Source organism: Chrysochloris asiatica, unplaced genomic scaffold, assembly GCF_000296735.1.
Source record: "Chrysochloris asiatica unplaced genomic scaffold, ChrAsi1.0 scaffold00065, whole genome shotgun sequence".
Taxonomy (NCBI): Eukaryota; Metazoa; Chordata; class Mammalia; order Afrosoricida; family Chrysochloridae; genus Chrysochloris; species Chrysochloris asiatica.
The window spans coordinates 7,807,148-7,832,967 of record NW_006408583.1 but is presented as its reverse complement, the minus strand read 5'-3'; the positions used below and the strand labels follow the sequence as shown (position 1 = coordinate 7,832,967).

Sequence of the window (25,820 nt, the reverse complement as noted above, 5' to 3'; positions counted from 1 at the left end):
ATGAAGTGTTCCCTATTTTCTGCCTGCAGCAGGCCTTGGGTCCTCTTTCCTGTGCTGAACCTTGGGGTCCTGCTTAGCATGATAAGTATGGTGCCACTGCCTCTTACCCCTGGACCTTGGCTCCCTACCCACCCTCAGCCCCTCTTAAGAAGGAAAGTCCAGACCCTGGTGGCATGACCAAGTCTCCTCTTACTCCCACATGTCCCATCCTTCCCCCTACTCTGCACAATCCCCAAGACCAGGCCGCATCCTTGGACCTGCTCCTCACTTCTGGAGAAATAATGTGGGCTTCTTGAGGCTCTAGAAAGAGATGAAGGTCCCCCTGGAGCCTGGGGGTCCCAGGATCTGGGCTGTCTCTCAGACAAGCATGGAGGGCACCTAATGCCTAGGCACTGTTCACTTCCAGCTGTGTATGCCAGGCATGAGGTCCATGAGTGTGTGTGCACTCGTGTAAGGCTGGTGTGGGAAGTTATGCATGTTTATGATGAAGTAACCAGGTACTCAGGCGTGTACACAAGTGTGTATGTGCTCCTTGTGTAAGCGTGACTCCACCATCCAAGTTTTCTCTGACATCTTCACCCTGTCCTGTTTCACTCACATCTAGAGTAGTCTTTGGGGGGACAGGAACTCCCACTGCAACCCTGACCAGGAAGCTGTGCCCACCCACACATCCACCTGTACCCACACTCCCCCACCACTACTACAGTTAAGCCCCTGCTTCCTTTGTGCTTAAAGTAAATGTTTCCATTAAAAAAAAAAAAATCAAGCAGCATAATACATTAGGCAGATCTGCTGCACAAGACTTCTTTAAAGTGTTCAAGAGCAAAGATGTCAGTTTGAGGACTAACGTGCACCTGATCCAAGCCATGAAATTTTCAATGCCTTCATATGCATGTGAAAATTGACAGTGAATAAGGAAGACCGGAGAATAATCGATGCATTTGAATTATGGTGTTGGTGAAGAACGGACTGCCAGAAGAACAAGCAAATTTATCTTGGAGAAGTACAACCAGAATGCTCCTAAGAAGTGAGGATGGTAAGTCTCTCGTTCTTTGGACATCTTGTCAGAAGGATGAGACCCTAGAGAGGGACATCATGCTTGGTAAAGTGGAGGTTCAGCAAAAAAAGAAGAGCAGCTGGATTTAATACAGTGACAGTCACAATAGAGTCAAGCATAACAATTATGAGGATGACACAAGTTGGGGCCATGTTTCATTCTTATGTGCGTTGGATCACTGTGAGTCAGGACTGACTTGATCGCACCTAACAACACAACAACAACAGGCCTTTACAGGAGCTGGTAGCCTTTCACATGCAGAGTGGCTGGTTGGATCACCGACCTCACCATTAGCAACTCAAGACTTTAACTCGCTGCACCACTAAGGCTCTCGTTGTCAAGTGCCAGTATAGGGTTTCCAAGGAGGGACTGGTGAGTTTGAACCACTGACCTTGCTGTTCACACCGACCTTGCAGTCCAGTGCATTAGCCCACAGTGCCACACCAGTACTCTAAGGCTCACTAAGAGATGATACTTTGCATGAGGATGTGAATGACAAGGTAGTCATGCAGAAATCTATGGATGATGCCAAGGAATAGGAGCAGCCAGTGTAAATGTGCTGAGGTGTTGAAGGAATGAAAAGGAATCCACAGTGATTGATGGGAGTGTGTGCTCTCATTGAGGTAGGAGAAGTAGACTGCTAGACCAGAACATGTAGGAGATGGTTAATCACAAAAAGGAGCTTGGTATTTTGTTGTACTAAACACTGAAAAAACACTGGACAATTTAAGCAGAGAAGTTGGATGACTGAATTCAGGTTTTAGAAGAATTATCTCCTTTAAAAGTGTATTTATGAGTGGCCATTTAAGGTGCAACTATTTGTCTCTCCTTAACTGGAAAGAAGGGTGATAAAAATTGAAGTAGCTTGGAAACAATTAGTCCAGTAGACTAATGGAATATCAGTGTCCATGATTCAAAGACTGGAAGAACTAGATGGTGCCCTGTTACTACTCCCAACTGCTATGGAAGGGATCTCATTAGAAGGTCTTAGATAGACAACAGGTCCCTAATCAGTCAATATTGATGTGGAGAGTGTATGCACCTCCTCAAAAGTGAACAACTCAGAACCTTACTCAAGTTTCTGTCCTTAAGCATGGTTCTAATTTGCTTAAATATCTGTGCTAGCAATCAGTTAAGAGAGCGCAATGCCTCCATAGGAGAAGCACTGGACTATGAACCACAAGGTAGGCGTTTTGAGCCCACCAGCCACTCCATAGGAGAAAAATGTGACTTTCTGTTCATGCAGAGATTTAAAAAGCATCAGAAACCCTATATAGGGTCACTATACGTTAGAACCAACTCCATAGCACATAACAACAACAACAAAGCAGACTGCACAAAGGGGAGAAGAAAGAGGGATACTTTGAATTTGAAGGTCTGTGACCACACCCTCTGGATCTAGACTCCCTCTTGAAAGCTTGTAAGCCAGTCATTTCTTGCCTTTGTAGCCCCCCCTCCCCCATTTTGGGTAGCCAATGTCCACGTTGGCCATCCCTGTCTACTCTGTGTATGGAGGGGGTGGGAATGATCCTCGCTGTAAAGATTTTTTCCCTCTTTTGAGCTACTGCATCCATGGGTGTAGGTCAAGTTCATCAAATTGTATCAGATTACTTTTTTTTTCCTCTTCTTTCTTCTTCTAGTTGAGCTCTGATCATCCAGTCATTGAAGCCAGGTCAAGTGGGTATTCTTATGCGTCTGCCCTCTCTTATCAGCTGGACACTTCACTCTCCACTCTAGTCCCCTGTGGTTATGTCACTAACTCTGGGCCCAAGAGTCACCAGGTCTTGCCACACTGCTGGCCAACCAGGTCTCCACCAGGATTGGCAGTTTCTTTTAAAACCAAATATGTAATTGCCATATGACCTAGCAATATCATTCCTAGGCATTTATTCCAAGAAGTGGAAACTTATCAAGTATTTTTATGCAAAAGACTACACGTGAATGTTTATTGTAGGTTTATTTATAATAGTCAAAGTGGTAACAATCCAAATGTCCTTAATCAGATGAATGGTTAAATAAACTGTAGTTCATCCATACAATGGTAGTGTTAGGTACAGTGGAGTCGGTTCTAACTCCTAGCAACCCTATGTACAACAGAAAGAAATACTTCCTAGTCTTTCACTATATTCATAATTATTATGTTTGAACCCAGTGTTGCAGCCACTGTGCCACTCTATCTCATTGGAGGGTCTTCCTCTTTTTCGTTGACCCTCTATTTTACCAAGTATGATGTCCTTCTCCAGGGACAGGTACCTCTTGATAACATGTCCAAAGTTTGTGAGATGAAGTCTCACCATCCTTAATTCTAAGGAACTTCTGGCTGTTTTCTTTCCACGGCAGATCTGTTTGTTCCTCTGGTAGTTCACAGTGCTTTCAATATTCTTTGCAACACCACAATTAGAAGGCCTGGATTTTTCTTAAGTCTCCCTTAGTCATTGTCTAGATTTCACATGCATATAAAGCGATTGAAAATACTGTGGCTTGGGTCAGATGCACCTTAGTCCTCAAAGTGATACCTTTGCTTTTGAACACTTTAAAGATGTCTTTTGCAGCTCATTTGCCTAGTGCAGTATGTCATTTGATTTCTTTGCAGCTCTGTGGGTGTTCATTGTGGATCCATGTAAAAAAGGAAATTCCTGACAACTTCAGTCTTTTCTCCATGTATCATGATGTTGTTTATGGGTCCAGTTGTGAGGATGTTTTTTGGTAATTTTTTTATGTTGAGATGTAATCTGTACTGAAGGTCATATGTAGTCTTTGATCTTCAAAGTGCTGTCGCGTCAGTTTTGATGCATAGCGAACCTGTATAGGGATTACAGTGAGCAGTTGGTGGATTTGAAACATCATCTTAGTGGTTGGCAGTCCTACAGCGCCCCACCAAGACTGTTGTTAAAGAGTCTTTCTCTTATCCTGATACCACGTTGTTGTTGTTCTTATGGTTCAATTTAAGGAATAATACTTCATGATAAAAAAGAATTTACTATTGATACACGCAACCAGGGACCATGGGAGACCAGAAGCAACCTCCAGAGAATTATCTGAGCAAACAATAACAAAGTCAACCACAAAAGCTGAAATACAATAACATTTATATCACATTCTTGAAATGACAAAATTATAAACATGGAGAACAGATGAATAGTTTCTAAGGGGCTAAGGAGGGCATGGGGCCATATGCAGGATCTTTATGGTGCTGGAAATGGTCTGTATCTTGATTCATCAATGCCAGTCTCCTAGTCATGATACTGTATTTTGGTTTTTACAAGGTGTTATCAGGGGGAAATGGCTAAGGGATACACGGGATTACTACATATTGTTTTTTACAATTATGTGTGCTTTTATAACTACCTCAAAATAAAAAAAGTTTCATTTTAAAAAGTTAGCCCTTAAAAATGTTATGTGCATGATCATTTGTTAATTTATGATAAAATGTGCAAAGCATCCCAACTTGTTATATAGCATCCTGTAACTTCAGATTAGAGTCCTGATGTAGTGCTGTGGGTTAATGTGTTGGACTGCAAAGTTGGTTTGAACCACAAGGTCAGCAGTTCAAACTCACCACGCTGCCCCTCAGAAACCCTATACAGGGTTGCTATGGATTAGAACCAACTCAACAGCACTTCATAACAAACAACCTCATATTGTTTAATCATTTTACTTAATTTTGACAGTTCTCTGATAGGTAGATTGGTTGATTTTTATATTATTTCAAGTGTTTCAAAGAAAAATACAATTAAGTGCAGTCTAAGTATTGTTATTGTCATACGCTATCGAATCAGTTCCAACTCATAGCGGCACTGTATAGAATTTCCAAGAGTAGCTGATGGGTTTGAACTGTCGGCCTTGTGCTGATCCAACAGACCACACCCATTTATTCTTGATCCGCCCACAGTCACTGTCTAGTGAAATCTTCCATTCCGTTTCATCTTCAGGAAAGCCGCTCATGAAGACCTCAAGATTGACTGTGGTTAACTTGGAGGAGTCGGCAATTACAGTTGACATAGGAAGCTCCGTGAGAACAGTGCAGGGAGCGAATGTGACCATCCACTGCCAAGTTGCAGGTGAGAAATTCATTCATGTACTTCCCCATTAGGTCACATGTTAATGGAGCTCTGGGGTAGCAGCTACAAAGACAGATGAGACACAAATTCTGCCATCAGAATTTGGGTACTAGTAAGAAAGATAAGGCACGAACCTCAGTCACTCTGAAAGTAGGAAATGTTGTTAAAGTTTAAAGAAGGAAAGATTAATTCTGACTGAGAGGAATGAGGTGAAAGAGGTGGTTTTGTACCTCAGCCTTGCTCACTGATAGAATGTAAATATGCCACGGTGGGGACAAAGGGTCATCCAAGTGGACCAAAGAGGGTGAGAAAGTTCATGGTTGTTGAAAAACCTCAAGGATGTACATGGAACAGTGTGTGCTTTAGTCTGGCAAGTGTTAGGAATGATAGAAATGGTGTGGAAAGTCTTAACGGTAGCAAGGTGAGTTGTGAGGAGTCTTTGAATGCCTGGCTGAGAAGATCAGTCAATGGTAGACCAAGAGTGACATTAAGTTTTCATATCAAATGACATGTTTCCAGAAGAATTCGCAACCTGCCATGTGTGAAATGTATATAAAGACCCTAGGGGTGGGATGCTGAATTTCTGTTACAGGTGACGGTGTCATTTAAGAACAGATAAAGGTGAGGTTTGAATAACATGAAGAATATCGTTAATATCACTGAACTGTATGCGTGCAGATTGGTGAAATGTGGACTGTTTCATTACATATAAATGTTGTTAGTTGCTGTGGAGTTGGCACTGACTCACAGTAACCTTATGTAAGACAGACTGGCACATTGCCCTGTCCTATGCCATCCTCACAGCCTTTATATTGAGCCCATCACTGTACCCATTGTGCCAATCATCTTTTGGAGAATTTCCCTCATTTCCGCTTCTCCAAACATGATGTCCTTTTCTGGCGAACATCTATATCTACTACAATTAAAACAAGCAAGCAGGGTTTTCACTCCCAAAAAGGAAAGAAAAAATGATTGGCTCTTATGCCAAGAGTCACTTAAAGTCTCCTGATTGCTTTCTTCATTAGATACACTCAGCTGTGGCATCTCCACCCCAAATCCAGGTTCCTCAGTTACCCCCATCGCCACGTGAACAGCTAATAACAACCCTTGCTCTGGAGGTTTTTTCTTCTTAGATATCAGCCCCAGCATCCGAAGGCTTACTTCAACTTACGATTTATACGGTCAAAAAAAATTCATTTTAGAAAAATTGGAGGAAGACCTTAATCTAGGAATAGTACTTTCCAAGAAATAGCCAAGTTTGCTTTTCCCAGGAATGTTCTGGTAGACCTCGGGAAACCAGAGGTGTAACTCTATGCATTTGCTTCTTTGTAGACCTGCGCTTGCCCATGAATCTAGCCTCATCAGCTCGCTTTTTAGAACTTGATCCTTCTGGCCCTGTATCCCAGATAGAGAGTTAAACAAAATCCCTGGCAGGCCTGCCCTCTGTGCAGGGTGATGGGATCAGTGGACCTTGTCTTCAGAGCTGTCATTCTCCACAGGATCACTAGGAACAGAAGCCTCCAAGACATATCACTGACTGGTACAGGGACAATGTTGAGTCTTTTCTTGAGAGTTGAGATTGGTCAAACTAAAGAATGGAAAAGGAGAGGGCAACAAAATAAGGGAATTGGGCAATTGAAAGAGATTGAGAAAACCAGAGTCCAGATGGGAAAGGATTTATCATAGGGGTCTACTCCTCCATGTCGCCTGGAGCCTCATCTCTCAGACTTCATCGAGAGAATCACTCTTGGCAATCCTACAGTGAGCTTCTAGGTTATGTTCAGTTTTGTTTGGTCTGATGTTGCCTTCTTTATTTTCATTTTTGTCCGTAAATCCATTTATATTAATCATGATTATTATTTTTTTAAATCTTGGAGTCTGTCATTATACCTTTTATTAAACAATGTAATGATTCATAGTGGGTGGTAAAGAGCCTGCTTTTGTGAATTTTCTGGACAAGTTAAATTGTCATTGAACTGAGTCCCCAGGCAGATGTAATGCTACTTTCACAGGTGGCTCTGTGACTGTCTACTCACTATTGGTAAACTCGGAGTTAACCAAAAGTGAGGACTTAGACATACTGTGTAAACCAATCATTCTCAAACTAATTCCAGCTCAGAGTAGAACTGTGTCCCATAGGGTTTTCAATGGTTGTACTTTTTCAGAAACAGATCACCATATCTTTCTGCCAAGGTGGTTCCAAGTGGGCTCAAGCCACCACCCTTTTGGTTAGTAGCCCCACGCTTAACCATTTGAACCACTAGGGCCTCCATGACTTCCTGATTAGCTCACTAGAAGGCTCAAAGCCTTGCTGATATTGCTAATAACGTGCAGAGTAGAAGCTAAGGATTTATGGCCCAGGCTCTGATAATGAGCAGGGAGGTGAAACTCCATAATATGACAAACCTGGTTAAATAAGAATTTCAGATCAAATCCATTCATTGTATCTATTTGACAAATTGTTACGGAATATTTACCCCAGATTAGGCCAAGATACAACTTTCAGAAGGCTCACAGTCTGGGGAAAAGAAAAGTTATGGAAATATATAATTATAGCACATTGTGATATGTAGATTGTTGTTGTTAGGTGTTGTTGTGGGTAGGTGTTGTGTTAGGTGTTGTTAGAGTCAATTCCAACTCTTAACAACCCTAGGCCCAACAGAATGGGTCACTGCCCAGTTCTGTACCATCCTCACAGCTGTTACTCCTGAGCCTACTGCTGCTGTCAGTGTGTCCGTCCATCTCTTTGGAGGTCTTCCTCTTTCTCACTGACCCTTCACTTTACCAAGCATGGTGTCCTTCTCAAAGCACTGATCCCTCCTGATAGCATGTCTGAAGTGCAAGAGACACAGTCTCACCATCCTAACTTCTAAGAATTCTGGCTACAGAATACTTCCAAGGTAGATTTGTTTGTTCTGATGACAGACATCAGTGGTACTTTTAGCATGTTTTCCACAACATCATAATTCAAATGCATTGATTCTTTACAGCCTACAGGATTCATTGTACAACTTTCACATGCATATGAAACCATTGAAAATATCATGATTTGGGTCAGACACACCTTAGTCCCCAGACTGATACCTTTGCTCTTGAACACCTTAAAGAGGTCTTTTGCCGTAGATTTACCTAATGTAATACATCTTTTGATTTCTTGATTGCTGCTTTCATAAGTGTTGATTGTGGATCCAAGCAAAATGAAGTCTTTGAAAATTTCCATTTCTTTCTCCCACTTATCATGATGTTATTTACTGGCCCAGTTGTGAAATTTCTGTTTTCTTTACATTGAGGAGCAATCTACAGTATTTTAAGTCCTTTTCACATCCAGCAAGCAAGATTGTACCAGCTGCATATTGCAGGTTGTTAATGAGACTTCCTCCAATCCTGATGCCACATTCTTCTTCACAAAATCCAGCTTCTTGGATTATTTGTTTAGCATTATAGATTGGATAAATTTGGTGAAAGAATACAACCCTGGTGCGCGCCTGTCCTGACTCTAAACCATTCAGTATCGCTTTGTTCTGTTTGAACGATTGCTTCTTGATCTGTTTGCAAATTCCTCTTGAGCACAATTAAATGGTATGGAGTACCCATTCATCTCAGTATTATTCATAGTTTGTCATGATCCACACAATTGAAAGCCTTTGCATAGTGAATAAACCATAAATTAACATCTTTCTGGTATTCTCTGCATTTAAGATTATCTGACATCAGCAATGATTTTCCTCACTCCCCATCCTCTTCTGAATCCAGCTTGAATTTCTGGCAGTTCCCTGTTGATGTACTGTTGCAACCATTTTTTAATTATTTTCAGCAAAATTGTACTTGCATGTGATAGTCACTATATTATTTGATGATTTCTGCACTCCATTGGGTCACAAATACAAATCTCTTTTCATTGGTTGGCCAGGTCTATCTTCCAGATTTCTGCGTAAGTACCTCCAGTGCCACATTAGTTTCTTGAAAGATTGCAATCTTTTGTCCGTCAATCCCTGGAGTCTTATTCTTTATCAATGCCTTCAGTGCACCTTGGACTTCTTCATTCAGTACCATTGACTCTTGATCATATGCTAACTCTTGAAATGGCTGAACATTGACCATTTCATTTTGACATTCCTTCCATTTTCTTTTGTTATTTTCTGCATCATTCAATATTTTGTCCTTAGAATCCTTCAGTATTGCAAGTTGAGGGTTGAATTTTTTCTTCAGTTCCCTCAGCTTCGGAAATGCTGAACATGTTCTTCCCTTTTGATTTCCTGACTCCAGATCTTTGCACATTTCATTATAATTCTTAATTTTGTCTTCTTGAGTTTCCCTTTGAAATTTTCTGCTCAGCTGTTTTACTTCATCATTTTTTCCATCCACTTTAGATTCTCTATGCTCAAAACCTACCTTCAGAGTCTCTTCTGACAACCATTTTGGTCTTTTCTTTCTTTCCTATCTTTTTAGTGAATTTTTGCTTTCTTCCTGTATGATTTTCTTGATGTCATCCCACAACTCTTCTGGTCTTCAGACATCAGTGTCTAATGCATCAAATCCTAGTCTTAAAATGGTCTCTCAATTCAGGTAGGATATATCTAAGGTTACATTTTGGCATTTGTGGACTTGTTACAATTTTGTTCAGCTTCAACCTGAACTCGCATATGAGCAATTGTTGGTCTGTTCCACCGTCTGTCCCTGACCTTGTTTTGATTGATGATATTGAGCTTTTCCACCCTCTCTTTCCACAGATGTAGTCAATTTGATTCCATCTTGTGAGGTCCATGTGTATTGTTGTCTTTTATGTTAACAAAGATGTTTGCAATGAATGTTTGCATTGGTGTTGCAAAATTCCATCATGCGCTCTCCAGCATCATTTTAATCACCAACACTCTATTTTTCAACTACTAACACTTCGGACATATTGTCAGGAGGAAACAGTCACTGGAGAAGGATATCATGTTCGGTAAGGTGTAGGGTCAGAGAAAAAGAGGAAATCTCCCAACAAGATGGATTGGCCAAGTGGCAACATTGATGGACTCAAGCGTGGCAACAATAGTGAGGTTGGCCCAGGATCGGGCAGTATTTCGTTCTGCTGTGCATAGGGTTGCTATTGGTTGGTACCGACTTGATGGCACCTAACAACAACAACAACACCCCTGCCTCTTTGTTTCAATCACCAGTCATTACCAATATATCTTGATTGCATGTTTGATCAATTTCAGGCTGAAGAAGTTGGTGGTATTCTTCAATTTCTTCATCACTGACTTTAATGGCATAAATTTTAATAATAGTGGTATTAACTGGTCTTTCTTGTAAGCATATGGATATTAGCTTATCTGATCTGTTGTACTTCAAGATAGATCTTGAAACGTTCTTTTTGATGATGAATGTTATGCTATTCTTCAAGTTGACTTTCCTGGCATAGTAAACCATGTGATTTTTCTGATTGAAAATGGCCAATACCAGTCCATTTTTTTGCTCACTAATGCCTAAGATATTGATCTTTATGTATGCTATTTCATCTTTGACAGTTTCCAGGTTCATTCATCATACATTCCCTGTTTTGATTATTTATGGATGTTTGTAGCTGTTCCTCATTTTGAGTTGTGCTTATCAGCAAACGAAAGTTCCAAAAGCTTTTCTCCATCCATGTCATAATGGTCAACTCTATTTTGAAGAGGTAGCTTTTCTCACTCCTATTTTGAGTGCCTTCCAGCCTGAGTGGCTTATCTTCCAGCACTGTATCTGACAATGTTCCTCTAATATTTATAAGGTTTTCAGTGACTAACCGTTCAGCAGTCATCCATCTCTCCTTTTTCCTGGTCTGCCTTCGTCTGGAAGCTCTGCTAAAAACCTGTACACCATCAGTATTTCATAGCTTCCAGCATCACAGCAACGTAAAAGCCACCACAATACAACAAACTGACAGATGAGTGTGTATAGATATAGTTGTTGGGTTTTGTTTTGTTTGACTTTTCTGTGTAGTAGTAGTATCCACTACTCTAATATCTCTTGTTATACTAATAAATCAACAAGGTGTATAGATACAGTTGTTGATTTATCATTATAAAAGAAATGTTAGAATATCGGAGAAAATTACCAAAACACAGAAAAGTAAAATAAATAGATAAATACCATAAGGAAAGAAAATAAACCTGTTCAAAGTCCCACCCTTTAAACCAAGCCACCGTTGACATTTTAACATATTTCCTTAGTCATTACATTTTATTCTGCCTTTGTTTCCACTCGGTAATAAGTAGTTTGTCTGTGTCACAATGATTATTTTAATGACTGTGTAACAGTCCATTTAAAAAATATTATATAATTTACTTAGACAATCATAAGTCCATAGGTGTTTGAGTGGTTCATTGTTTATTTTGCTATTTTAAATAACCCTGCATAATTTTTGTACAGATGTGCTTTCAATATGTAAAATGCAGCCTCACAAATTCTTCCCAATCTTTAAACATAAAAATCATTAAGCAATGAATAAGAGTGCTTTCCCTGGGAAAGTGATCTAAGCCACTAGACTTCTGTGTTCAGAAAACTGAGGAGGAAATGATGAGTTCAGTGAGCAGAGAGTGTTTTAGTCAAAAGGAACAGGATGTTCAAAAGGCATGAGGTAGAAAGAGCATGCTGCATTTGAGGCATGAAATAGGACCATTGTGTTTGGTATAGAGAACAGAAGATAAAATTGCGTTGAATGAACCTGGATAAGTAGGCAGAGGCTAGATCTAATGCACACTCATAGATTATGGTATAGTTTAGGATTTTAACCTAAAAATACAGGAAGCTTCTTAAGGATTCACTTAGGAGATAAAATTGGTAGAACTAGTGATGCAGAACAATAGATTTCAGAAATCAGTGTTGGGGCTGCCTCAGGGTCACCTGCTCACCTACATGTGGTGGGAGCACTGGGCTGAGTCCAGAGACAGGGGCACTAGCCCCGCCCCCTGCACCTGTGGAACCACTGGGTAAACTGGAGGCACAGGTCTGGTGGGGGGCTGTGGGATGACCACCACAAGTCAACATCCTGGTCCTGGAAGGTGGTGAGCCTGGAGGAAAAGTACCTCCCAGAGCCGTTGGTGGAGAAGGACTCCCTGTACCCCTCCTTTATACATGCTCTGTGACTCGTGAACCACAAAATAAAAAAGTTTCAAAAGGAGAAAGCAAGGAAGAAGAAAAGTACATGGATGTGGTGATTCATAGAACGTGAAGCTGGGACAGAAAGTGGTAGTTAATTCCTGTAAAATAGTTTCCTAAGTTCAACTTTGTGGGAAATCATTTGGGTCCACATGGCAATTCTTAGAAGCATTTCCTGGGAAATTTTCTTGACAGAAATGTCCATTCTTGGAAAAGGTTTCATGCGGGACAAGACATAGAGTTGAGGAAAAGTGAAGAAGCAAAGTACTTCCACCTCAGTGAAGACCTCCATGTTCTCAGAGAAGTCTTTGCCCCCCAAGCAGAGCAGGTGCCCAGGACCTGCTTTGGAAGCCGTAAAGAAGTTCTTCATTCCAGACTGGAATGATGAAATCAGGCAAGCACAGCTGCTGGAATTAATATACTTAAAAAGTGGTTGAGAAAGCGCAGATGTTCCAGTAGTTCTAAAGAAAGCTCACTTACATACAAAAGATGTACTAACTCCCGTAGTAACCAGGAGAAGGGACGGCATCATGGCCTGGCCAGTGGAAGTTGGTGTACACCAAGGGGCACCAACCCCCAGAAGAGTCAACAAGCTGAGGAAGAGAACTGCTCACTCTGCAAGCAAGAGCAGTCTCCCCAACTGGGTGCTGTCCTCCATCACCAGTCTCACAAGAGACCTATGGAGAATATGACTATGACGATGAGTATGGTACTACATGCGATGAACTGAGTTATGATGCCTGTGGTGTCCGCCATACACCCAGACCAAAGCAGAACTGATTACTGTTATTATGGCCATGGGGGACACCAAAGGAAGCCTCCAGAGACCAGTCAGATGGCAGATACTCACTATATTGACTGAAGCTGCAAGATAGCCAGTCTCCACCAGTCTTGTATATCACACACAAATTTTTTTTTCTATGAACAATCCCTTTTTAACAAATCAAAATGCTTAAAACATGAAAGGATGAAACTTACACTACTTTGTTGGAACATCAACCAGGCAGAAAAAGAAGACATGTAAAATTTTGTTATTTCTAGTCTGTATGTTAATCAACTAGGTCATCAAAAGAAAAAATTACTTTGGTGTTAAAACAAGAAAACAGGTTTAATAAATACGGTAATCCATTTGTTTAGCATAAACCTCACCTTTCATTTTAAAGGTTTTCATAGAATTTAGTTATTTGTCTTTCAGCCATATGCTAGGTTGTTGTTTTTTCTCTCATTAACATGCTTAAAATGTGCAATCAAAGTGGTATTCTCCATTAACTCAAGTCTTCAACTGTTCTGTAGTGTTCAGCCAAGTCTCCTCTTACCTGATAATAAACTTTTGAAGCATTGTGGGTGGAGTCAATGGCAGGCAGTATATTAGTTAGAAAGCAACCCTAGTGGCACAGTGGTTAAGCACTAGGCTGCTAACTAAAGGTAGGTGGTTTGAGTCCTCAAGCTGCTGCATGGGAGAAAATGTGATGATCTGGTTCCATAAAGATTTGCAGCCTGACAATCCTGTCCTTTGGAATCAACTCAACAAGTTAGGGTCAACTAGACTCTCAGAACATTTGACTCAAACACAGTAGAAGTTTATCATTTTATAACGATTTACCTATTAGAATCAAAAGAGAGTTTTCCTGATAATCTAGAGAGCATCTGCCCCTTGCAGTCCTTCAGGATCACAAGATGCTGCGGCTGTGCCATCTTAGACACATCTTGATCTCCCTGGGAGTCATCCCCATTCTGCAAACCAAAAGAAAGAAAAGTACTAAGTGTGAAAGATGTTTGGGAAGCTTTTTAAGGGCCATACCCAGAAGTAGCTCTGGTAGCGTAGTGGTTACGAATCGGGCTGCGAACCTTAAAGTCAGAGGTTCGAAACTACCAGCCGCTCCGCGGGAGAAAGATAAGGCTTTCTACTCCGTAAAGATTTACACCCTCGGAAACCCTGTACAGGGTCGCTAAGGGTCGGAACCGACTCGACGGCACTTAACAACAACAACAACAAACCCAGAAGTAGCACACTTCACGGTTGGTCACATTCCCTCTTAGTCACATGGCTACTCACAAGCGCATGGAATGCTGGGAAATGTATCCTAACTGGGTACACAGGCAACAAGAGTTTTGTGGATAACCATCAGCATCTGCCACCATTTGTACAAAGAAGTTTAGAAGGTTGAAGCCCGCCCTTCCTGCCAAACGTTCATTACTCTTTAGAATAGTTGCTAAAGCTGAGTTACTGTCTCCTTTCTCTTTTTGCGCACTAAGCCACCTTCCATCACCTTACCTAAGAAGCTCCGAGAATTTATTGTGGCAATGTATGCATTTCAGTGAATTTCCAACCCCCAGATGTTGACAAGCTGCCACAATGTAAATGGCTTCCAAATATAACAAGTGGACCAATTAACAAGCATGTCCTGTCTGGGATTTAAAAATACTAATATTATAGAATCATTCTACCTGACAGCTCAGTAGAGATTAAAGGCACTAATCCTTATATTCATATCAAGTTACAGCCCTGTATGACTAGACTCATTTATTGATCCTTACAACCAACAGGGAGAGCATTGTGTTGTTGATAAGATATGCCACAAAGGACAAAGAGCAAAGGCAAGCTCTTTCCTCTTTCTTTTTTATGTACAAATAATACCAAGGCGTCCAGAGTGGGATCCTGTCCAAGGAACTTGTCAACAACATAGCTTTGGGCTTTGTTCTGGGGTAGATTATTTTTGCTGTCATTTCTCAGATGTTTCTTTCTATAGAATGTGCTGTCATGTCAAAACAGACTGGGAAAAATAAGCTCCACTACTTGACCGGTCTTCCTAACAAGAAGAAAGTTCATGAAGCCAGCATATGTGGATTCTAGAAACTTCTCTCATGACAGCAATCTTAGTGTCACAATTAAAACAAAAAAGTTAATTCTGAAAGTAGAACATGTTTAAGGGTTTGGCCATTTGAACAAAAAAAAAAACCTAATGCTATAATTCAGATTTTCTTTAAGGAGGCCGTCTTGTCTGTGTACTTGTTCAGATGAGGATCCTTAGTGTTGAAGGTATCTGAGTTTGAATCCCCGCCCTGACATTTTTGGCTTCAGGGTGGGAATTAGAGGGGGCCAGTGGTTCTGCTTCCATGTCACCATTCAGGGGTCCAAACTAATGTGACTTTACCCAGGCTTCTTATCCTTTATGAGCCTCATCTTTCTCACACGTAAAATGGAATTAATATTAGGAGCTACCTCACAGAGTCATTGTGAAAAATAAATATTTGGATGTTATTTTATAATTTAAAAAAATGTTTGTAAGACATTTAACTTATAATCAGTAATCAGTAATCGTGTTCTTTCTGCCTCTAATGTGTTCAGGGTATTTTTGCATAGCGCGTGACCTCAGGACGTTCCTGATGTTTACATAGACAGACTCATTCTGGACCTGAGGATTAGCAATGTATATCTAGTACCTTCTTGGGGAGGCTCAAGTTAGGGCTGGTAAAGTTTTCTGAAACAGCCTTGTCCTCTCTGGAGAGAAAAAGAAATAAGAGCTTGGTGATGCCTCATTTATTTTTCCTCTTCCTTTATTCAGATTTTGTTTGTAATATGTCAAAGCCAGTCCATAAAGGGCTCGCTGTGGTTCTAAACCATCTTCCTGGCATCATTCTCTGTCTGAAGCCCACAGTCCCAGACAAGAAACCCTTAAAAGTAGCACCAGCAACAACACATCCATCAACAGGCAAGCACACATGCAGGTCCGTGTGTGAGTGAGTCTCAGAGGGTTTGCTAATCAGTGTAGTGAAGAACTAGTGCTACAGAATTTTGCTTCCCCCACCTCATTGGCTCCTGCTCACTTCTATGGTTCCAGGTTTACAGAGGCTGGAGGTTACCTCCTTCTACCATATGTTGTTGTGAGTGTTTCCATGTGCCATGAACCCCTCTGCTATTACCTGAGGTACAGGTGGTAGATACCCTGTCATATCCTGTTAAACAGGCCCGGTTTCATGGGGACATAAGGCAAAAGTGACTGAAGAGAATGGAAGAAGCTTACAATGAATTTCCGGGGAAATGAAAAACAGCTCCCAAGTCTTTGTCCATCTCTGGGTTCTCATTCTGCCTCTCTCACTTTGCTCTGTGTGTCCTCGTGTTTTCTCTCTCATTCTTATATTCCCTCTCCCTCTCTCTTCTTTTCTCTCCTTTACTCTCTTCCCCTCTATGTTCTCTGGCCCAGGCCCTGATCAAGGTAGTACACATTGGTGAGCAGTAGGAGTTTTCTGCAGGATGGCAGACACAGAAAGTCACTCTTGCTGACTTAGGAGGCCTCCACCATGGCACAGTTGTGGAGAGAGTGTTCACTCCCTGACTCACTTAATCATCATCCTTTTGTCGATGGAACTAAAAGCCCATTTACTCCAGGTTTCATACTTTGCCTCTCTTGCTCTAGAAAAGCTCTTCATTCCTCTTAAGGATTGTGTGCTGACTGCCCACTGGCCTCCACAAAGAAAGATGTTAACAATAAGTACTACATTTGAGCAAGTCACAGCAAAGAAAGAGACGGGATACTTGTAGACGATGGCTTATAGGAGCTCATTTTTCCTTGTGCTTTTGGATAAGAAATGAGTGGGAGTCTTTAACTTGTTTTCTTGCTTTTCGGAGGCCTTCTCTTGTGTGCTATTTTGTGGTTTTGGTTTTTGATGTTTTTTTGTTTTAATTAAAAATTGAACTTGGAGTCCTAAGTCCACGCTGGCATGATGCTCTTACTCTCCCTAGAGGTGCTGCCATGGAAACTCGGCTTCTCCAAGTCACCTGGGTCTTCTCCAGATGTATGCAGAGTTGATGCTAATCTGGTCCATGCCATGCATTTGAAAAATCAGTATCTTATCATTTGAGCCAGGGAACTGAAGACAAAATTCAAGCCTCGACTTTCATTATTGAAAGATTCTCTGGGCAAATTATTGAATGATGCAGAATGCATCAAGAAAAGATGGAAGGAATACACAGAGTCACTGTACCAAAAGGAAATGGTTAATGTTCAACCATTTCAAGAGATACCATATGACCAAGAGCCAATGATACTGAAGCAGGAAGTCTAAGGTGCATTGAAGGAATTAGCAAAGAACAAGGCACTAGGAATTGATGGAATAAAAATTGAAATCTTTCAAGAAAGTGAGGCAGTACAGGAGGCACTCATTCATCTCTGCCAAGAAATATGGAAGACAACTATCTGGCCGACTGATTGGAAGAGATCTGTGTTTGTGCCCATTCCAAAGACAGGTGACCCAACAGAATGCGGAAATCATTGTACAATCTCTTTGATATTCCATGCAAGTAAAGTTTTACTAAAGGTAATACAGAAACAGCTGCAAGTATACAATGACAGAGAACTTCCAGAGGCTAAAGCTAGGTTCAGAAGAGGCTGTGGAACGAGGGATATCATTGCCTATGTCTGATGAATCATGGCTGAAAGTAGACAATATCAGAAAGATGTTTACCTGTGCTTCATTGACTATGCAAAGGCTTTCAATTGTGTGGATCATGACAAGCTATGGACAACATTGCGAAGTAGAGTATTCCAGAACACTTAATTGTGCTCATGAGGATTCTACCTGGACCAAGAGGCAGTTGTTCGAACAGAACATGGGAACACTGAATGGTTTAAAATTAAGAAAAGTGTGTGACAAGGTTGTATTCTTTCACCATATTTATTCAACCTCTATGCTGAGCAAATCATCCGAGAAGCTGGCTTATATGAAGAAAAACGTGGCATCAGGATTGGAGGAAAACTCATTAACAGTCTGCGATATACAGATGATACAACCTTGCTTTCTGAAAGTGAAGAGGACTTAAAAGATTTACTGATGAAGATGTAAGAGCACAGCCTTCGGTATGGATTGCATCCAATGTAAAGAAAACAAAAATCCTCACCACTGGACCAATAAATAACATTCTTATCAACAGAGAAAAGATTGAAGTTGTCAAGGACTTCATTCTTCTTGGATCAACTATCAACACTCACAGAAGCAACAGTCAAGAAATCAAACGATGTATTGCATTAGGCAAATCTGTTGCACAAGAACTTTTTAAAGTATTGAAGAGCAAAGATGTTAGCTTGAGGACTAAGGTGCACCTGACCCAAGCCATTGCATTTTTAATGACTTCATATGGTGTTGGAGGAGAATATTGAAAGTGCCATGGGCTGCCAAAAGAACCAATAGATCTGCATTGGAAGAAGTGTAGCCAGAGTGCTCCTTGGAGGCCAAGATGACCAAACTTCATCTCTTATACTTCAGACATATTGTCAGGAGGGAGCAGTCACTGGAGAAGGATATCATGTTTGGTAAAGTGGAGGGTCAGAGAAAAAGAGGAAGACCCCCAACGAGATGGATTGGCCAAGTGGCAGCATCGATGGACTGAAGTGTGGCAACAGTAGTGAAGTTGGCCCAGGATCGGGCAGTGTTTTGTTCTGCTGTGCATAAGGTCGCTATGAGTCAATACTGATTAGATGGCACCTAACAACAACAACAGTGTGTACTTCTCCCTGGAGTGGAAAAGATGCTGTAAGTCAAGTCTTCACCCCCTTGTAGCAGCCCTGTCTTCCTCCCTCCAACCAGTTTGCCATCCCTAGTGATTCACATAGAATCCTGAGTAAAGGAGAGGGATGGATCCATTCCTCTGTTCCTGTTGTTGTTGTTAAGTGCCATCGAGTTGGTTCCAACTCATAGCAACCCTGGCTAGGATATACAAGGAGCGCCTGGTGGCTTTGAACTGCCGACTTGTGGTTCAAACTGACTTGCAGTCCAGCACATTAACCTGCAGCAGCACCACACCAGGACTCTAGCATATGTGTATATAATTACATATTTACATACAGGTATTCCCCCACTTTTTAAAAGTTTGCCTTATACCATTTCACTTTTACAAAAGCCCTTCACGTGTACCAATTTTCACTCACCAAAAGAAATCTGAAGAGGATTTTAACTTTTACCAAAAAAGAGGCAAAAAGTGAAATTAGCATTCAGTGTTGTTTTTCAGCAAGCTTTAAAGAGGCAGTATGCATCCCAACCTGCAAGAGTGGTATCACCAAGTTCCTTCCTGAAAGTTATATTCAGCATCTCAGAATCAACTTCCCTCCCGGGAACTACACTGAGCATCTCAGAATTGAGCCATTGTAGTTTTGAACTGTGTCCTCAAGTCAATTCCAACTCATAGCAACCCAGAGTAGAACAGCTCCATGGGGTTCCCGAGACTACATTTTTGCAGACTGCCTCATTTTTTCTGCAGAGCAGCTGGTGGATTCAAACCATGGACCCTACAGTTAGCAGCCCAGCTCTTCACCCTCTGTGCCACCAGGCTCCTGAGAACACTACATGTTAGTGTTATTTTAAGTTTTATATGTTATTTAGTAAGTTATTTTCGGGGTCTGGGAATGCTCAAAACTATTTCCCATATAAATTAATGGTAATTACTCCTCTTTATGGGCTCCTGGTATGGCACTGTAGGGTCAGCACTAGACTCTGAACCACAAAGTCAGCAGTTCAAACCCACCAACTTCTCCTTGGAAACCTTATACAAAGTCTCTATCAGCCAGAATCAACTCAACGGCACTTAACAATAACACCACCAACTCCTCTTTATGCTCTTTTGGCTTATGAAACATTTTATAGTATTGCTCTACTTTTGGATAGCAGAGAAAACCTCTTGTGTGTGTATACGTGTATAATATATATGTAATATATGTAATGTGTATATATACACACATACATGTGAGAGAGTTTGGTTGATTTTAAGGAATTGGCTCACACAAAAGTCCAAAATCTGTAGATCCAACAAAAGACTAGAGAGATTCCTGAAGGTTTATATTCCCAGACCTGTAGGTCAGGTGATAGGAAGAGTGAAGAGCAGATAAGTTCTGGTCAAATTGTCCCTTTATAGTCTGGAGGCAGAATACGCTCTAGAGAAAAGTTCCTTTTAGCTATTAAGGCCTTCAGCTGATTGGAGGCCCTGCACATTATAAGGGTAACCTACTTTACTTGAAGTCAATTGAGTTGTTAATCACCTGTAACTGCTTCATAACAGAATCCACAGTTTGATCAAACAACTGGGCACCATAGCCTAGCTGAATGGATACATAAAATCACTTTCACAAAATACAATGTCCTTACAGAAAAAGGTACATATCATAAAGGAACCAAGCCACCCAGAGTGTGGAGGCTCTGTAGGATAAACACACTGGACTGTGAATGAAAGGCTCTGAGGTTCAAACTCACCAGCTGATCTGTAGGCAAAACACGAGGCTTTCTGCTACCTCAAAGATTTACAGCCTCAGAAACCCTATACAAGGTCACTATGAGTCGGAACCAACTTGACAGCTCTTAACAACAACAACAACCAAGTGAACTCACCCTGCAAAACAAGCACCCAGATCAAGAAACTGTTCCCAGAGGTTCAAGTCTTGTTCTCACCCTCTTGGGAAACCATTGTCTGTGACTACTAACAACATAGAGTAACATTGTCAGTTTCTGTCTTGTAGTTCAAGAAATGAAATCATACAGTGTTGTCTTGAGTGTCTGATATTTCTTATTCAATCTTGTTTGTTTCATGTAGTTGTAGATTATCATTTTCATTGATGTTTAGATTTGCTTCTTATATTTTTATGTTTCTTCCAAAGAATTTGGACACTTTCTTTTCCTTGGCAAGAATCCTTTACCAGCTGCCTCTGTTTCATCAACTTTTAACTCCCCTCCTCTTCCTGCCTTGTCAGTGTAAATTTTAAAAGGCAAGAGATGTAGGGACGCCTGAGAGACCCAAGGCATTATTTAACTTGGCCAAAGGAAGTAGAAGATGTGCAGACACATGCTTCCTGCCCAGCAGCTGCAGTGACAGCCAGCCAAGAGACCACACATGTCGCCTGGTTCACCTGCCTGTGTTTAGCTGATGGATTTCTTTTTCTTCCTAGGTGTACCTGAAGCTGAAGTCACTTGGTTCAGGAATAAAATCAAACTGGCTCCTCCTCATCATCCTCACGAGGGCTCCTTGCTACTCACAGATGTGTCCTCCTCAGACCAAGGCCTGTACTCCTGCAGGGCGGCCAATTTGCACGGACAGCTGACTGAGAGCACACAGCTACTGATCCTTGGTAAACCCCTCAAGGCTGCCTGCACCTCCCCCCACCTCCCCACCCCACCCCAACCCCGTGGACCCATCGGGGTGACTATCTAACCCACCCACAGCTCCTTTTTGACAGATCCATTTAAGAACAGAAAGGCAACATAAACACCCCCTTCACTTCTCCCCAGTTTAGGCCCTTCAAGTAGAAAGAATATAGAGTTTGGAGCCAAGCAGACATGAGATTAAGCTCTGACTTCTGCCATTTATTTACTCACTTTGAGCAAGTTACTCAACTCTGCTAAGGCTTAAATGCTGCTCTCTTGATGTGAAGACCTAGAAAATAAAGACCGCCCACCTTGCCACACAGAGTTTGTGTCAAGAGAGATATAATATAGGTAAGACAATTGTGCTTAGCTCCTTCCAGGGTAAGGACTTGTTTGAGAATAAGATAAAAGCTAGAGACTACCTCCTTCCCAAAAAATTCATGGAGGTAAACTTTTTCATATAATTTCAGGAAGATTATGGCCTAGTCTACCTAAAATCCACACGTTTTCCCCCAAAATAAAAACCCCTAATTCTTGGTCAAATCAAACCAAAAAACCATACCTGTTGCCATTGAGTCAAGTTCTAGCAACTGTCTAGGGAAGAATAGGACAGCCCTGTAGGGTTTCCAAGGCTATGAGTTTTACAAAAGCAGATTGTCACATCTCTTTTCCATGGTGTAGCTGGCAGGTTCAAACACTCAACCTTTCAGATAGCAGCGAAGCACTTAACCATGGTGTCACCAGGGCTCCTAAAAGTGTTAAATGGGTCCTTAAGACTCAGAACAATACTTGGTTGTCTAGTGCTTGCCCTAGGCATGTAGCATGCGATAATCCTTTCTGTGCCCTGGACTCAAGTCACTCAAGTTTTCTTCTCCATTGAGTCTGGGCGCTGTGGGAATGGAGCAGCAAAGCTTATATTTGAGTTCCCCTTTAGAGAAAAAAAAAATTATTAGAGAACTCATGCTAGCTTTCTTGTCAAGAGAAAGTGATCAAAGAGAAACAAAAAGAAAAATGGGAGCCATATACATCATTACACACCACGCATACATGTACATATACTTATGAACTTCCTGAGGGAAGAATAAACTATATACTTCTATTTTCATACCCTAAATGGCAGATATACCAAAGCCTAGCTTACCTCACCCCTGCTCACTCTGATCTGATAGAGGTCTTGATGGGCTTCTGTCTCCCCAGTGATTATGCAAGCCTCAAGCCATCTTAGGAAGTCACAGAAAACCAGCTCTCGTTTGCTTGGTGTTGAGTTTCATCCAGCGCTCTGCTAGTCCAGTGCGCAGGAGGATCAAGTGCCCCACACTGGGATATGGTGTTTACTGATGGGCTTTTCCTTCCTAATCACCCTTCCTCTTCACCTTCTGTGAACAGAGATGAAAGTCTAGGATGTGCTGCTGCTGCTGCAGCTTTGCCAGTGGAGTGTGATGTTCTGTGAGCCAGTCCTTACAACATTCCAGCTCTAATACGGTGTGACCAGGGCACCGTGTGTGAGGAATTGCTTCACCACGTAACCAAACATGAGGGGAAAATCACTATTGAGACTTAACTGTAGGGCTTTTCCTAATCAAAAGTCTTGTTTGGTTTATTAGTCAAAGTGTGTTACTTTTTATAGATAATCTCTCTCTTTTTTTAATCTACAAAAATGTTACTTAATTTTTAAAGGGAGGATTTTGTGTATACAGTGAAGATTTCATGCCAAGCTCTTTGACTTGCAGTGTGGTGACTGGACGTCTACGAGGTGGAGTTTGATTCATTCATCCAATCATCTAGTCATGAAAATGATATAAATTCTGTTAGTGGAACACTGGCAGACAGCTAGTAGGACAGATATAGGAGATGACTTCTGTCATTGGAGAGTTCAGTTTCTCTAGGAAGATACACTAGACATGTACCAAAGAAGCAAAACATTGTAGAGGCTGTAAAATGTTTAGAGGGGCAGACATTTAGTCTAAGAAGACCTGAGCATGTGGTTGTGGTTGTTGTTAAGGGCCGTCGAGTTGCTTGGTTCCGACACATAGAGAGCCTGTATAGGGCTTTTGAGAAGCAGTTGGTGAGTTTGAATCACTGACCTTATGGTTAGCAGTCCAGTGCTGATCCTACATCACTATATCAGTAGTCCATTTTGAACATAGCCTCCCTGTTTCCTTCTTAGGGAGTAGATTAGCAAATGTATCTTGAGCTTCAAGAAGGGATTTTACAAAGGAGGGGAGGCAGAGGGGCTAACTTTGAGTATGCTGCCACCATCAACTCCCAAAATCAGAGGAGAAAGAGATCTTGGTGAAAACCCTAGTTTTATAGATGAGGAATGGCTCAGAGGAATTAAGTGAAATTGTTAGGTGACTTGCTGACAGATCCACAGCTCAAACCAAGGTCTCCTGATCCTAAGCCTAGTGTTTTTCCCTTTACCATAATGAAAAAAAAAAAAAGTTTTTAAATTATATTTCATATATGAGGGTAAATAAAAAATTATCAGCACTCCAACTATAGAGTTTATTTTCATCAATGTTTAGAAAAGACAAATCATTTTTCAACATAATCTTACTTTTCAATACATTCTGTCCGTCTGTCAACAAGTTTTCATATCCCCTTATTTTAAAAAACGTTTTAGACTGAGCTGCAAGCCATGAATGCACCACTATCATGCATTTAGATGTGGATGGGCATTATAAATGGAGTACGGATAAATTTTGACTCACCTCATATATCTACATACATACATATACCTCAAAAGGAAGTTTTTGCAGAACATCAACAGTGTGGGCAGTAGTGTGTGGACGTGCATTGTCATACAAGATTGTAACACCCTTGGAGAGCAGTCCTCTGCATTTAATACAAACTTTAGGCTTCAGCTCTTCAGTGAGCATCTCACTGTAATGAGCAGTGTTGATTGTTGAACCTTTTTCCTGCTAGTGATCCAATACTGGCCCACGAGAGTTCTAGAAAACTGTAATCATCAATTTTCCAGCTGATAGTTAACTTTTGAATTTTTTCTTGGTTGACGATTGAGGATGTTTCCATTCTGTTTATTCTCAGTCTCATAATGGTGAACCCATGTCTCATCACCAGTAATGAATTTTTTAAAGAAACTTTAACCTTTCTTTGAGTACCAGTCCAAATTTTGTTTGTTGATGTCCAAACGCTTCTGTTTATGCTCTTCGTGAGTTGTTTCAGTACCCATCTCATACATACTTTTAGAAACCCACGTCTCTGGTGTAGTATTTCATAGACAGAGTTATGACTGATTTGCAAAATGATTTGTCACATAATCCACTGTCACTTGTTTGTCTATTCTATAGAATCATTTCATGTGCATGCTCAACGTTGTCATCAGTTGTGGACATGGATGAACATTTTAATATAACTGGAGTGCAGATAATTTTGACTCATATATATATGTGTGTGTGTGTTTGTTTACATACATACATATACACTCAAATGTTAAGCTAAGTCAAAAATTTTGCTTCAGAATCATAGCAATCTTATTAAGCAAAAATATGAAAATGTGAAGCTATTTTTTTCTAGACATGTCCACCATCTAGGTCTGTATACTTCTAGATCTATAGACTTGTGAATTTTATGGTTCCATCTCCCTAACCCATTCCTAAAGAACTGTGTCCCTTGATTTATTCCACATCAAAATGGTAGTTTGGGCATCGTTGAGGCACTCAAATGGGTGCCTCTAAAATATTCTTTGATTTGGGGAACAAAAAGAAGACTGAAGGGACAAGATCAGGGCTGTTGTAGGGTAGGTAGGGTAAGGATTCACAGTGAAATCCTCATAAGACAGCCCTTGCTACCCTTGAAGATTAAGCAGGTTTATTGGGATGATGGGAAAAAAATTTCTCAGTGCAACTTTCCTGAAAGTTTTTCACCAATGCATTTTCACATTTTCTTAAAACTTCTTCATAATAAACTCCTATGATTGTCCTGTGTCCTTCAACAAAAAGTCTATCAAGATTGGAGTCCTGGTGTGGCGCTGTAGGATAAGCACTGGACTGCAAGGTCAGTTTGAACCGCAAAGTTGGTCATTCAAACCCACCAGCCACTCCTTGTAAACCCTAAACAGGGTCCTATGAATCAGAACCAACTTACCAGTACTTAAGAACAACAATCCCAAAAAACAGTTGCCGTAACCTTTTGAGCTGACCTCTCTGCCTTGAATTTAACTGGTCTAAGAGATCCCCTCGTAAACCACTCTTTTGATTGGAGGTTTTTTGTTTTGTTTTTTAAGATACCCTAATAAAGAGTGGCTCTGTATGATAAGCACTGAACTGCTAACCAGAAGGTTGGCATTTCAGACCTAACAGTCACTCCTTGGAAGCCTTATACAGGGTCACTATGAGTTGTAACAGACAAGATGGAACTTAACAACAGCAACAAAGAGATTAAGACAAGAGTATTATTAAAGGAGCTCTGGTAGTGTAGTGGTTATGAAT

At 41.0% G+C, this 25,820-nt stretch overlaps 1 protein-coding gene and 1 pseudogene across 1 annotated transcript in view; both read left to right on the top strand.

The window, feature by feature from the left end:
* LOC102822845 overlaps positions 1–13,023 on the top strand; it is a 152,507-nt pseudogene extending 139,484 nt beyond the window's left edge.
* Positions 13,024–21,105: 8,082 nt separating this feature from the next.
* Positions 21,106–25,820, top strand: part of ADAMTSL1 (ADAMTS-like 1) — a 63,907-nt gene continuing 59,192 nt past the window's right edge. Inside the window, exon 1 of the mRNA XM_006864475.1 lies at positions 21,106–21,353. Coding sequence (XP_006864537.1) covers positions 21,152–21,353 — 202 coding nt within the window. The 5' untranslated portion in view covers positions 21,106–21,151. The remainder of the gene's footprint in view (positions 21,354–25,820) is intronic.